The sequence below is a fragment of the Mastigoproctus giganteus genome, chromosome 10, assembly GCF_048544385.1.
Source record: "Mastigoproctus giganteus isolate SK-2022 chromosome 10, ASM4854438v1, whole genome shotgun sequence".
Lineage (NCBI taxonomy): Eukaryota > Metazoa > Arthropoda > Arachnida > Uropygi > Thelyphonidae > Mastigoproctus > Mastigoproctus giganteus.
This window is the reverse complement of record NC_143584.1, coordinates 70,421,460-70,436,972: the sequence shown is the minus strand read 5'-3', so window position 1 is coordinate 70,436,972 and position 15,513 is coordinate 70,421,460. Positions and strand designations below refer to the sequence as shown.

Genomic DNA, 15,513 nt, shown 5'->3' with positions numbered 1-15,513 from the left:
GATGTTGTTGTTATTTGGTTTTTAGGAGCATTAGCAACTAAGGCCATATTGACCTGGGAATGTGCGGTGGTCATTCCCTGACCTTTCCGCATCCTCCGTATTTGGTAGATCAGAGGCTCGAACCCCAGTCTAATAAAGAAGCATGTGTTACGCACTGCTGCTCCTGCCCACCTGGCTACGGAGGTGCCAGATAAAACAGATGCGCAGAAATTTGCCTTTACCCAGTGGATGGTTAATTTCTGGAACAAACTTCCAGCTGTCTTTGTGTTAGTTGATAGCTTAAATAAATTCAAGGAGCAATTGGACAAATTTTAGAGGGAATGGTTGTTTGAATTTTATTTTATTTTATTTTTTTTTTTCAAATTTATTTATATTTTTTTGGATGATGCTACATAAGCTTGCTCATATGCTTGCTTTCTTGCATCACATGCCTCTATTACTATTACTCCACACTGAAAATATGTCAGATTCCCATTATGTTAGCCTGCAACTAGGCTCTGATGTTATATCCCAGTGATGCTAATCTGAACCAAGAGCATGGGGGGGGGGGGTACTTCACTCTGCATAGTTTCCCATGTTAAGGGGAAAAATGCAAATTAAAACATTAAGATGCTGCTATAGTTGGAAAATGCATCTGTACACATGCCCAGCGAAATTTTATGAAGTATCTGTTCTTACAGCCCAATACCAGTGCCATACTATATATCAGTGGTGGCTAGCAAGTCGATCACAGCTTTAATTTCGGTCGATCACGACGAATTTTAAATATAGTCATCCCTCGATTTGTACGGTCAGGTATACTACCAAAATTTTATTTCGCAGGGGTTTCGCTACCTGTGCATTATTTTTATTTTTTTATTTTTTACAAAGCTACAAAAGTAGGAATAAAGAGCAGATTTTGAAAATTTTTTTTTTTTTTTTTTTTGCATGATTGAATGTTTCATTGAAGGAGAAACACATTTCATCATAATAACGTAAAATCCCACAGAATTCCAGCTGTCGGTATTACTGCAAATGCATTAAGATTGAGTTTACTACCCATTTATAATTAGATTGCATTAACAGAAAAGCCCAATAAACCGGAAAGTGCAAATTGTTTTTACTGTTTTATGGTTGCGACCTCCAAAAATAGCTTTGGGAGAAAATCCAAAGGCGTTCAAAACTGATTCTTATAACAATATAACCAAACAGAGCAATAAACGGTGGTGTGTCTGTCCGGTTATTTTGGAAACAACTTCCTCATTCGGGAATCCTCTTCATCGAATATCCTACGTTAGCTGTTCAGACAGAATATTTTTCTGGTTCGCGCAACTTAAAGTGTTTTAATCGGTAAGCATTGCGTTTGTTATTTTAAAAAAATAACAAAATTTTTTAATAAAATTTTTTTTAACAAAATTTTAAATAAAAAAATGAATACTATGAAAAAGAGTAAAATGTATCATTTTCATCAAGAGTGGGAACTAGAATACTTTTTTGTAATGGTGAAAGAAAAATGTTGCTGTTTGATTTGCAATGCTTCTGTAACTATACCCAAAAAAGGAAATTTAGAAAGGCACTTCAACGCACTCCATGGTAAATAACAATTGGATTTTCCGCTGAAAAAATAAATTAGAACTTAAATCCAGATTATTCATGCAACAAAATTTCTTCCTGACACCTAATTTACAATCTAAAGCAGTAACTGTAGCATCATTTAAAGTGAGCAATCTTCTTGCAAAAAAATGCAAATCATTTTCTAATGGTCAATTTATCAAAGACGCATTTTTAGAAATAACAGATTCTATTTTTGAAAATTTTAAGAACAAAAATGAAATTAAAAGTGCCCTTCAAGATCTGAAATTATCTCAAAATACTGTGATGCTACGCATCGAAAAAATGAGTAAAAATGTGAGCGAACAATTGCGTGCTGATATTGCTAATTGTGTGTCCTTTTCTTTACAACTGGATGAATCTACAGATGTCAGTGATACAGCACAGTTGCTCGTTTTTATTCATATGGTTTTCAATGATTCTGCCACTAGAGAAGAACTGCTGGGTGTGGTTTCATTAAAAGAAAGAACTAGAGGTCTCGATGTCTTTAACCCATTCAAACATTTTATTGAAAAAATTAAATTACCATTTAAGCTCGTATCAGTAACAATAGATGGAGCTAAAGCAATGACGGTGCATCTTAAAGGATTCATCGCATTGTGCCAAAAGGATGATGAATTCCCAGATTTTTTGAGTTACCACTGTATCAACCACAGTGTTAGCAAACAAAAGATTAAATACTAAAAATGTTATGGACATCGCTTTCAAAATCGTGAATTCCATCGGAGGACAATTTCTTCAAAGGAGACTTTTCAAAATGCAATTCGATGAAAAAGAACCAGATCTGATATTACACACTGATGTGAGGTGGCTGAGTCGGAGTAAGTTTCTACAGAGATTTCGAAAATTGCTGACTGAAATTAAAAAATTTGTTAATCAAAGGGGAGATGATTATCATCAGCTAAAAAGATACGGAGTGGTAGTGTGATCTGGCTTTCTTTGGCAGATTTTACCAGTAAATTAAGTGATCTGAATTTGGAATTAAAATAAAAATGTGGGTGACATGATTAGTAGTATTTCTGCCTATAAATATCAATTTTTGGCAATTGTAAAGGATCTCAACAAAAAAAAATTCGACCATTTTGCAAATATGCAAGATCATTTGCAAAATTATCCTGTTTTTGAAATTAATAGTGAGAAATATGTTTCTGAAATTGAGAATGTTGTGGCCGATTATGAAACTAGATTCAGTGATTTTAAAACAATTGAAGACATTGTTCAATATATTTCTTATCAATTTAAACGTCGACTTAGATAGCTTAGATACGATACAAATTGCAGAAAAAAAAATTGCTGTGATTTTTCGAAAAAATATTACTTGAAAATGAAATCATTACATTCCAAAACGATATCTTCCTAAAAGCCAGATCATCAGAAAAAGAGTTTTGGAAATATGTTTGCCGAGAAAAGTAAAAAAAAAAAAAGTAAACTGCAGCCATTATCAACCCACTACAAGGTGGAAGCCTCCTCAACAATTCATGTTGAGGGTAATGGACCATAATCTGCCATGCTGGTCCAGTGCAGGTTGGCAGTTCGACCGTTTTTAGCAGTTAGGGCCTTGAACCCCGGTCTACTCAAGGAGCGTGTGCTACTGCACTCCTGCTCCTGACAACTCTGCTATGGAGCGCCGAGAAAAGTACCCAAATGTAAAGAAACATGCAGTGAACTTTTAAATTCCTGTTTTGGTTCCACACATCTACGTGAATCAGCCTTTTTGTATTTGAAACAAACAAAGAATTGCTGTGCTCTTATGGACTTGCACACAGAAGATTCTTTACGGTTGGCCTTATTACAGTATATACCTGATTTTGAAAACTTGGCAGATTACACGAAGACAAACTTTGCATAAATTAAAATTTTATATACGTACAAATTTAAAATAAGAATTGCGAATTGTATTGAATACTAAAATTTATAAACAACATTTTTCAACATGTGTTGATTCACTTTTATAACCTTGTGCAATGAAATTTTTGAGATGGTAGATTGCGGAACATTTTGAAGGAAAAAACTAGATTGCATCACAAATTAAGTTGGAAACCCCTGCTATATATGGATCACTGAATCATTCTTATTTTATTTATTTATTTTCAGGCATATTATCATGTATGTGCATAGTGCCTATTTCCTGCACCATATCTGTCCATGTATCATCCACATTATAATTCAAATCATAATACATGGATTTTCATATAATTTTATATGTTGATCTTTTACAAAGATTTAGCATTAGTATTAAGTGGCAAATCATGCAAGAAAGCACACTTATACAGCATCAGTCAAAAAAATAGATTCCTCTATTCTATAACCATCCTTCCTGAATTTGAATTTATTCTCCCTCACGTGCAGTCTGAACAACAGGAAGAATTCCATCACCACTGAGTTTGCTCAAGTCATTCAAAACCTTAAACCCCTCACCAAGAACCTGAATCCATTACATAGAGCCCAGGAATTTAGGCAATCAATGGCTTTTTGCAGTTTTCTTTCTATAACCCTCATATTGCACGACTGACAAAATATTCTAAAGTCATCAACATAGAGGGCACTCTTTACAGTTGGAGGAAGTTGTTTGGTGATGGAATTTACTTTGATGGCGAAAAGCATGCCATACTGAAAAGCGTGACATACTTAATACTGATCCTTGTGGTACTCTCTCCTCTTGACAGAAGGGAGGAGAGAGTGAGGATCCGACACAAACTTGGAAAGATCGATTGGCTAAAAAGTTTTTAATAAAAATGGGAGATGCCCTCTAAGACCAAGGCTATGCAAATCTTTTAAGATGCCAAATCTCCAAGTTGTGTCATACGCCTTTTCCATGTCAAAGAATACAGACACCAAGTTCACGTTTTAGAAAAGCATCCCAGATGGATGTTTCCAATCTAATAAGATGGTCCAGAGTGGACCGGTTCCGTCGGAAGTCGCACTTGTTTCTATTCTTAGCTACCCTAACACAACCCATGTGTTTACTTGTACAGAAAGACTTCCAGCAGTCTCTGAAATATCCTGCATCTTGTTTTTCAGGCTTCTGCTCATTTCAATAGAAGCAGTGCAAGAATCTCTTTCACCTCTGCCAGTGGCTACTGTTAATCTATTAGTCTTTGCTTCCCCCCAAGCTAGCAGTTTTCCGACCCACCTAACACTGCCTCGATAGCATCAGCAAATATTCTTGCACCCTTTCTATTTAAGTGTATCCCATCCCTGTAGAAGCAGTCCCTTTTGTTAACAAGTACAGTCCAGGCTGAAAAAAATTCTACCCCTTGAGCCTTGCACAATCTTTCCAGGGCCGAATTGATCGACAAGGCTCTCATCATATACTCCCTCCTATCGTGTCTGGGCAGAATTGCAGACACTTTCAAATTCAACCCTACTTCACGGCTTTTTTTCAACAGAGACCTGTACTTGTTAAGTAATTCCGCTGGTCTCCTACTCTTAATATCATTAGTGCCAACATGTACAACTATATCACCTTTTGTGCCCTTATAAGATGATATTCGCTCTACAACGTCATCAACCTTTGCCCCTGGCAGACATACCCTGGTCCTGTTCCACCTATCCTTTTTACAAAGCATGTTCCCTGGTTCCCTGACAATAGAGTCACCAACAACTACTAGTTCCTGTGGGACCAGCGCATTCTGCCTTGGGGGCTGCCTCTGTGTTGCAAGATGACCAAGTGCAAGTTTGGTCATCTTGCATGACCAAGCTTGCACTTGGTCATGCAAGATAAATGAAAATGTTAGACATTTTCATTTATCTATGGATAAATGAAAATGTTAGACATTTCATAATTTTTAGAACCAATAAATATTTTTAAAAATTTCTGGTGTTTTATGAATTGAATAACAACTCCATGTTGTAAGTCCCTTTAATAAAAAAAAAAAATTAAAAAAAAATGTAACTCCATTTAATTTATTTTTAATACCTACCCCCTGATTACATACCATATCACGCCATGTCACCATATTTGTTTACATCAGTCAGTAAAAGATCGCTTCTTAGTTCCATAAACAGTATCAAAGGATAATAGAAGGGTTATTATTTTTTCCAAAATATGTGGCCAAAACTAGGGTGCGTCTTGTATGCCTGTGTGTCTTATAAGCCGGAAAATACGGTAGTTTCAGAAAAACATATGATAAAACTATGAATTACCATTCTCATAGCAGCAAACAGGTGTCTGGCACAGAGAAACTTCCTCTATTAATCATCTGGAATGTAAGACCAGAATCCTTGATGATTAAAAGGTATAAAGAAAATGGTGAATAAATAACTATGAGATTGCTATTTCATGAAATGGTGCTGTGGCTCAAATGCAAAACTCACATACTACTGGCAATGTATTTGTGTTTCAGCACTGGATAAGTTTGACAACAAAGTGATCACAAACTGTATCAAATATGCTGGATCTGTCCCCTTGAATGATGCTATGAATAAAGCTTTGCATGCTTCCTCTTTTTTATCATGATGAACAGCCCAATAATAATGAAGAAACTGAGGATGTGCAGAATACGTAAACTCAGCTGGAAACTATACTGAAGAAAGTTTTCAAAACACATTTTGAAGGTGTGACAGCCATGGAGTGTTTCAGGATATAGAAAATGAAGAGGAACCTTTCTGACCACGTTTTATTGAAGAACACTTATCAAGGATTAAAACTTTTTTTTTTTTTTTTTTTTTTTTTTGAGTGCAGGCTTTCTGCAAAAATGAATTTGCTATCCAAAACAGCACATTTTGATAGATTATTTTAAAGTCTGTCACCAATTCCTCTGTTTATGGTCAGGCCTTATTACACATACATACATTATTATGGGGTGCCTCCATAGACAGGTGGGAAGGAGCAGCAGTGCGTAGCACACGCTTCTTGATTAGACCGGGGTTTGAGCCCATTACCACCAAATACGGAGGATGCGGAAAGGTCAGGGAATGACCACCGCATATTCCCGGAGCAATATGGCCTTAGTTGTTAATGCTCCTAAAAACCAAATAACAAACAAACAACATTCATATGTAGTAAAGTATGCAGTAATTACTGTACATATGAAATATACAAATCACGTCTTACTACACTGTACGATCAATGCAAAATGTATAATCTTCATTTTCTTATTCAATACTGCAGTACATATTCGGAATTAGATGAGATGCAGTAGGATTACATTAAATGTTTAAACTTTCTCTTTTGCTGATTTTATGAAATATGCAATAAACATCCTTTCAGTATAATAACGGTTTTTCTCATTCCTCTGGGGGGGGATCACTTTTTTTACACACACATAGGATCACTATGTGTGTGTGTGTAAAAAAAGAGCAGATTGACATTGATTATACTTATTTTTATAGGGGAGAGAAAGCATCTGTAAATAATCAATTTCAGATGATATTTAGTGAACTTCATAGTTAAAGGCAATGACTGATGAGGTATAAACCTGTGGCTTGTTGTGCAACTGGATTTCACATTGTAAATATGAAAAATTGGCATTTTTTTCCGACTTGGATGCAAATCGGACTTACATGGTTGTTGGAACAGAATTCCATTGTAAGTCGAGGAGCAGTTGCATCGCTCTCATATTGGAAGACTTTATTCAAAAACCCATTTGGATTTTAAAATTATGGATTTTTTAACTTCCCCCCCCCCTCATAAGATTATAGTACAAAGGGTACTAGGAAAGTTTTGCAATATGACGCAACAATGAATCACAGGAAGCTGCTTGTTACTGCATGTTGAGACATGTTCATACGTGCATAGTAGCCGCCGCGCCAAGTCGATGGGCTCAGTTATTCATTAGTAGTGAGAGTGTAAAGTGCTTGCGATGGCATCGTGGTCACGAAATGAGATAAGGACAGTTTTGCGGTATAATTTTGTGCGTGGTTTAACCATAGACCAGTGCTTAGAAGAAATGACTCTTGCACTAGATGATGATTGTCCACATCGTACAATGATATTCAGGTGGTATAGAGAATTCCAAAGGGGAAATTTCACTCTGGAGGATTCTGAGAGGCCGGGAAGGCCACGAACGTCAGTTACGGAGGAAAACGTTACTGCTATGAGGAAAATGCTTGACGAAAACAGGCGAGTGACCTACCAACAGATAGAGGATACTTTGGGCCTAAATGCACCAGCAATTCGTTCGATTCTGCAAGATCATTTGCACGTGAAGAAACTTTGTTCTCTCTGGGTGCCGCATCAACTGACTGAAGAGCAGATGACACGACGTGTGACTTGGTGCCGGGAGATGTTAAAAAAGTTTGATAAGGGACAATCTCGGTATGTGAACAACATCGTGACAGGTGACGAGACTTGGCTGTACTATTACGATCTACCGACCAAGGCTCAAAACAAAGTTTGGGTCTTTGATGATGACGACACACCCGTAATTGTCAGAAAATCCCGATCTGTAAAGAAGAAAATGATAGCTGTATTTTTCAAATCGAATGGAATTGTGGAACGTATCGTTTTGGACACGCAGAAGACAGTCACAGCTAAGTGGTATACTGAACAATGCCTGCCTAAAGTCATTGGATCTATGAAGAACCTGCGGCCAAAGTCAAGAATGGACACCTGGTACCTCCATCACGATAATGCTGCAGTTCACCGCGCCAAAGCCTGCACCAAATATTTGACCACGACAGGACTGAAACTTCTCGAGCACCCTCCCTACAGTCCAGACCTTGCTCCCTGCGACTTTGCACTGTTCCCGCATGTGAAAATGAAGCTAAAAGGGAGGTGGATTTCCAGTGATGAGGACCTTCTACGGGCTTGGGACAACGAGTGTGCTTTACTCCCTAGTGAAATTTGGCAGAACTGGTTTAAAGATTGGTTTCGGAGGATGGAGAGGTGTATTGAATGTAGAGGAAATTACTTTGAAAAAATTAAATAAACAAAGCTGTATTGCAAAACTTTCCTAGTACCCTTTGTACATTTAAAATACCATTATAATAAATGATACATCTTTATCTTCGCCTTCTTTCCACGTTTCTATGGGGTCGGTATTTCCATCCTTAATTCTTTTCTTCCATTCCTCCCTATCCTGGGCTTCCTCTCTCCATCCTCTGCCACCTTATCCTTCCATATCAGCTTAGGTTTCCCCCTCTTCCTCTTCCCTATCACCTCCAACTTTTCACACCTCTTCCCCACATACTCCTCACTTCTTCATTCCACATGTCCAATCCAGTCTTCCCACAGTTATCACGCAGAGGTAATAAATAAAGCATGACCTTTTCATTACATAGGATCTATATTCAGCACATTTTCACTTTTTCAAAGGTCAAACAACCTTTGGCATCTACGACACACTGATGGAATATCTATACAATTTTCACCAATAAATTTCACCAATTAAATATTAAAAGACGTAATGTAACAATAATACTCAATTGTGGATTATATATCTTATATTTGGAACTTAAAAGGGAAGAAAATGCTTGATATTTTGGTTTTTCATTTAATTTTTTTGCAATGCACTGCATCAATATTTAATTAAAATATTGAATTAAATTATTGAAAATATTGATATTAAATATTGATGCAGTGCCTGCTACAGAAACTGCACACTAAACCACAATCAAAAATAGTTTTCTGACTCCAAGAAACTCAAGGCATGCAGAGAAATTTTGTACTAATTACTAAGAGCCAATCATGAAAATGAAAAACTATATGGAAAATATCAATGAATTTTAGAAGTTTGACAAGAAACTTTAGAATTTTAAATAAAATGAGGTGAGTCTAAAATCAATGACACTGTTCAAAATATTCAACTCTCTCTCTCTCTCTCTCTCTCTCTCTCTCTCTCTGAAAAGAGACATTCCTAAAGGAGAATTCTTTATAAAATTTACAGAAGGTTGGTTTCGAACACATAAATAAACCTAGGGATTATATTCATTACTGATTTTCACACTATTTTCAGTGAAGAAGTGAAGGTATGCCATTTCTTTTAAGAACTAAAAAATTCAAGAAACTTGGAGTGGGCATATCAGAAGACAATCAACTGCAACAGCAAACGATGAAGATTCTAAAAATGGAACGGAGTGATGTTATATTTATTTTTATTTATTACTTAATGCTATTTATGGCATTAAGTTGATAAAGAAATAATATACCAGAGTAACAAAAATATCAGTTTTAGTATTCTTCAAGAATATTCTTATTTTCAATATGTATCATTAATTGTGATAAAAATTCATATTGTAAGGAATATTGTAACAGAAAAAAAAAAAAAAAAAACAATAATAAAAATAAATAAAAGGGCAGTTGTAGTCTTGCATTCAGTGCATGTGACGTATGAAGCACTTCTACATTATAATTCTAGTATACCACAGCAAGCATAATATTTTTAAAGCACATAAAAAATGTTACACTGATTATGATTATTTTTGGCATCATGCCAACAATATAGAGAGGGAAACCTAATTGCATTTTGAGCCTATGTATGCGGCTGACTGAATATCCCCAGGGGGCTCACATCTGGTGAGTATGGGCTTGGCACATCCAGGTCCTGAGCTGGAGATCATCATTCTTCTCTTTCTTGGTGATTCCCATCTACTTCTGATTTTCTCTCTCTCTCTCTCTCTCAGGGTAGCTCGGAATTTTTTTTTTTTTTGGCTGGTGCAGCATAAGCCTCGGGCTTCCTTGACTGTGCTAGTAATAATAATAATAATAATTTAATACTTAAGTCACAGAGTACAGCTCCCTATGAAGTGCTCCTGTGTTTAGTTCACTTTTAAACAATTATGAAAATAATTTTCAATTAAAAATAATAGTAATGAAAAATGAATAAAATGGATTGGTCAGAATATTTTGAAAATACAAGATGATAGAAAAAAGTGAACTATTCTGAATTATTTCTATCAATCTTAAGAAGGAAGCATAGGAGCACCTTGACAGTAGGAGAGCAGTACCTGCATTTTATAATACAGTCAGTCCTCGTATAACACGTGTTTACACTACATGAATTCGATCATACACGATTTATAAATAGGGGACCGATATCTTATATAACACGAATCGAATTCGCTTAGGCACGATTCACCTCTGTGTTTACAAGAAATGGCAGTCGAACGCAACACGATAGGAATGAAGAGAAGATTCTGAAAATGTATTTATGTTTTTTATATCAGTGAAGGGGAAACACATTTCACCATAATAACGTAAAATCCAACACAATTCCAGCTATCGGTATAATTGCAAATGCAATTAGATCGAGTTTACTACCAGTTTATAACAGATTCCACTAGCAGAAACACAACTGGAAATTGTTTTTGTTTAATTTTGCTTTAGTAAAATGTGAGGTGTTAATAGTGTATCTCTGCCTTTACAGTGTTGTTTATTCAGTTGCTACACGCGCGCAGCTTTGTTTATGTGTATCAAGCGTGCCTCCTCGTTTTGTAATTGCGCTTTATTCGCTAAATATGAGTACTTAAAAGGAAGCATCCTGGTGAAGACACTGCAGATTCAGAGAGAAAAAGAAAAACAATATGGATAAACAGAGGCAGACTGGGTCAAAAATTCTTACCTGGGAAAATTTATAGTGGCCTCATACTAGTGTTTATGGCCAAAACCACACCGGCCTCCGGCCCACCGGGATTTCCCCGGTAAGGCTTATGGCCAGTTTGCCTCGGTCGATAGAGAAAAAATATGAAATTGTGAAATGCTTTGAGCGAAATTAAAGACCATGTGATATTGCACGTGCTATAGACCTAAATGAGACAACGCTGAGAATTACAAAGAATGCAGAGAAAATAAAAACAACTTTCATAGCAGGAACAACTCAAAGTGTAATTAAAATCCATTAGATTAAGAACAAAGAATTGGAAGAGATGGAATGGCTGTCATCTGTTTGGATAGAAAATCAAACAAAAAACAAGTTTGCTTACGATAGAAGCAAAAGCATCAGCAATATTTTATTACGTAATAGTCGTAATAAAATACTTACATATGTTATTACGATTATTTATATGTTTGGTAATGTTTTCGTTACTAATGTGTGTTCAATCTTGGGTGGTCGGCACCTAACCCTATTTTTCCCATAGGGTCTGTGGTTTATATTGCATGATTTTGCATTGCACGAGGATTTCTAGGAACACAACTATCGTGCTATACGAGGACTGACTGTAGTTTAAATATATTTCTGTCATGAGACAGAGAAAGAGAGAGAGGGTAAAAACTGCAGCTTGTGAAAATTATAACCAATATCACATCGCATTTTTTAAATGTTTATATTATATTAGTGAGAGAAAAAAAATAAAAATTCAATAGGAAATATCTAGTTATGGCTTCATTATAAAATTTTAAATGATGTGGCATGTTAAATAGTTGCCAAAACTGCTCTTTAAATTTCGGAAAAAAAAAAAAAAAAAACCTACAAAGGAAATTTAAGGGATTTAATTATGCTGATCAAACAAAAAAAAAAGTCTGAAATATTCATAAATGCTCTACTCTAAGTGTGCATCACCTCAGACCCATCACGTGTTGGAATTTTGGATGTACATATACAAATAAGTTAATAACACTCGTCAACATTTATGTTCTGAAAATGAAAATTACATTAAAATTTTTCGATTGGCTCTTGTTTTTGAATTACAGTAGGGGTCACATGATAGTGAGTCACTACATTATCAACTATAGCTCTCGGTAAAAAATTGCTTGAATGGTCCGGATGACTTTTGTTACGTGGAGAAGTCACGTTAGCTTCAAGAAAATGTCATAAAAACATGAGTCATAAAAAAGGCCTACTTCTTGAACTTTGGGTGTAAAGAAGGCAACCAGGCCAAGGACTGGGCTCCACATATCTGCTGCACTACCGGTTCATCAAAACTCAATAAATGGGTGAATCGAAAGGGACGTATTAGAAAAAGTGGACAGTTACATACCCCAATATACCATCTGCAATTTATCCTGTGCCTCATGGTGAAGTACTACCTATTCCTTACTGCTCAACCATTTTTCTGTACACTCTGCGAACATCAACTTGATTATAAACAAAAAAGTACAGCAGCAATCTACGACAAGGAAAACACGATTGTGTCCAATCCTTTATCCTTCTGAACCACATAAGATCACAGAAAGTGAGCATAATGACTTCATCAGGGATCCAAACTACAGAAGAATAAGGCAGAGCTTTTGGTCTCAAGGCTACATCAGTGAAATCTTATAGATTATTCGGTGAAAGTGGCAACGTTTCATACTTGAAATAAAGACTATGATAAATTCTGTCATAATTCTAAAAGTGAATTCACTGTTTGTAAGGATGTTGATGGTCTATTGTCAGCAATGATAATGAGACAAGTTCCCAAATAATGGCGACTACAGATGTTTCTAAGGTTAGCCTTAAGGCAGTGTTGTTACATAATGGAAATATGCTGCCTTCAATACCTCTTGCATATGCAGTCCACAAAAAAAGAGAAACATATGCAGACATGGAGAACATCCTCTTAGGTGTACACTATCAGAAGTATGAGTGGCAGATATGTGGTGATTTAAAGGTGAGTGCCATTTTATTAGGATTACAAAAGGGTTACACTAAGTATTGTTGATTTCTCTGCAAGTGGAATAGTCTTGCCGGCAAGGATATGCACTATGAGGAGTTGGCCTCAATGAAAATCATTAACACCTGGAATGAAGGAAGTAGCATTTGGGCCTCTGGTAGATCCAAATAAAGTTTTGCCTCCACCATTCCACATCAAACTGGGGCTCATGAAAAATTCTGTACAGAGTTTGGAAATGAACGGTCCTGCATTCACATACTTGCAAGAGAAATTCCCAAGACTTGGTACAGAGAAGATTAAGGCAGGTGTTTTCATTTGTTCACAAATAAGAGCACTTTTCAAACAGTTGAAAAGGATTTCTTTCTGCCACCTGGATTTCTTTCTGCCAAACTGTGGTGCCATAAGCAGTGAACATGGTGAGTGCTTCCATCAAGACATTGCAGTGATGGAACAAAAATACAAAAGCAAATGGAGTGCCACCATGTTAGCTGATTATTGTTGAATGGTGAAAAGGGATGCTCCCAGAGCTAAATACAAAGGCGCCTGCGTAGCCAGGTGGGAAGGAGCAGCAGTGCGTAGCACACGCTTCTTGTATTAGACCGGGGTTCAATCCCATCACCACCAAATACGGAGGATGCGAAAAGGTCAGGGAATGACCACCGCATATTCCCAGAGCAACATGGCCTTAGTTGCTAATGCTCCTAAAAAACCAAAATAACAACAACGAATACAAAGAGGCAAAAAAAAGGTCCTGTGTTTGATACAGGTATGTTCGTAGCTACATCTTAGTGCCATATAAATATGGCAGTAAGATTATATTTATACAATATAATCTTGTATAAATATAATTTTTTTTCGGAAACAACAGCCAATCTGCCATTTTAAGCACTTTTTTCATGTTTAGCACCCCAAAATCTAAAAAGTAAACTTACTTTCATACCTGCAACAAGATATTACGCAAAATTTGTTGTTCAGTATAATAAACGAGAGTGAGAGAAAATAAATTAACCATAATCCCCAGAGCATATTATAATAATAGAAAAATTTTGAATAAATTTCAAAGTAGAATTAAATGATCCATATATTCAAAAGAAAACAAAGTTATAAAAAAAATTTAGTCGAGCTGAAAAATAATGCTTTATTACATGCATCAAATTCTGTAGAAATTTAAAGTTCACATCATAATGTGGAGCTTCTCACAATCATTCAATCACCTAATCTCATATATTAATTTTCTTTCACTAACTCTAAAAACTGAACTTAAATCAACTTTCTAACATTTTATTTGTTATGTGTATTCTCTTTACCATTCTACATGCTATACATTTTTTTTTTACTTTGAGTAACATTTTTTTCTATAACCATTAAAAAAATATTAAAAAACTTATTAATATTCCAGATTCTTATCATACCTGATTCTACACATTCTATAGAAGAAAATATTGGTAGGGGATCATCAGCTGTACTCTTTGCAACTGAAAATTCACTTGATGGTGAAGATGGAGAAAGCGGTTCCAAATCATCAACATCACGATCTTCTTTATCGCCCATCTCTTTTTGAGAAGACTGATCTTCCAAATCATCATCATTACTTAAAAAAAGAAGAAAAGAAAAAGAAAAGAGAAATAAACAAACCAAGAGACTGAATTTATGGGAAATAAATCACTGCTGTTCTTTAACTAAAAAAAAAAAAAAAAAAAAAACGTCTTAATTAATTTTTAGTTTTTGTCTCTGCTCATCACACTTAGAATACTACGCATAATGTAATCGCCATTTCATCGTGAAATGCTATTTTATGCATAGCAGCACTATGCACGATAAAATTTTTAAAAATTTTATCATACAGATTTTCGGTACGATAATCGGCAGAGAATTTCATGTGAGAAATTTGTTCTGAAATAAGTGTTCTGTAAAGACATGAACAAATTTATATGAACTCATTTCTTCCCAGTTCAGATTATTTTTAACTAAATAACAACCTTAATTTGGATTTTTGAAGAAAAAGAATTTGTTATTAATTAAAAGTTTGAAGGTACCATTGTTTTGAACTAGAAATAAAAGTGTCTAAATAAAGCCAAATGATGTATAAAAACTGATTGAAAACTTCAGGTTGATTTAAGAGAACTTCTTGTATAGTTACACAGAATTTTGCCTGTGTTCAAATTTTGGAATGCTACACATAAAAACTGTACATAACATTAAAAAGTTCACATTTTCTACAAAATGTTTTAAAATTCACAAAGGAACTTAGTTCCAGCTCAAAATTCACCAAAGGGGAACTGCAACAAAGTGTTAGTATAATGAACATCAGAATAATGAAATATTCAGTATAATGAAACACTTCCCACCCCTACCTAACTTCCATACAACATACTTAAAAATTCTTAAATATGACATACACTTTTTGATCTTTAGCACCTGGCAATGATTTACTAACTGAGCAGTAAA

General features: G+C 35.4%; 1 protein-coding gene across 1 annotated transcript in view; it reads right to left on the bottom strand.

Annotated features, from left to right (window-relative positions):
* Positions 1-15,513, bottom strand: part of kis (chromodomain helicase DNA binding protein kismet) — a 1,089,809-nt gene that overhangs the window by 484,169 nt on the left and 590,127 nt on the right. Inside the window, 1 exon segment of the mRNA XM_090383876.1 lies at positions 14,478-14,656. Within this exon segment, the coding sequence (XP_090240002.1) occupies positions 14,478-14,656 (179 nt within the window).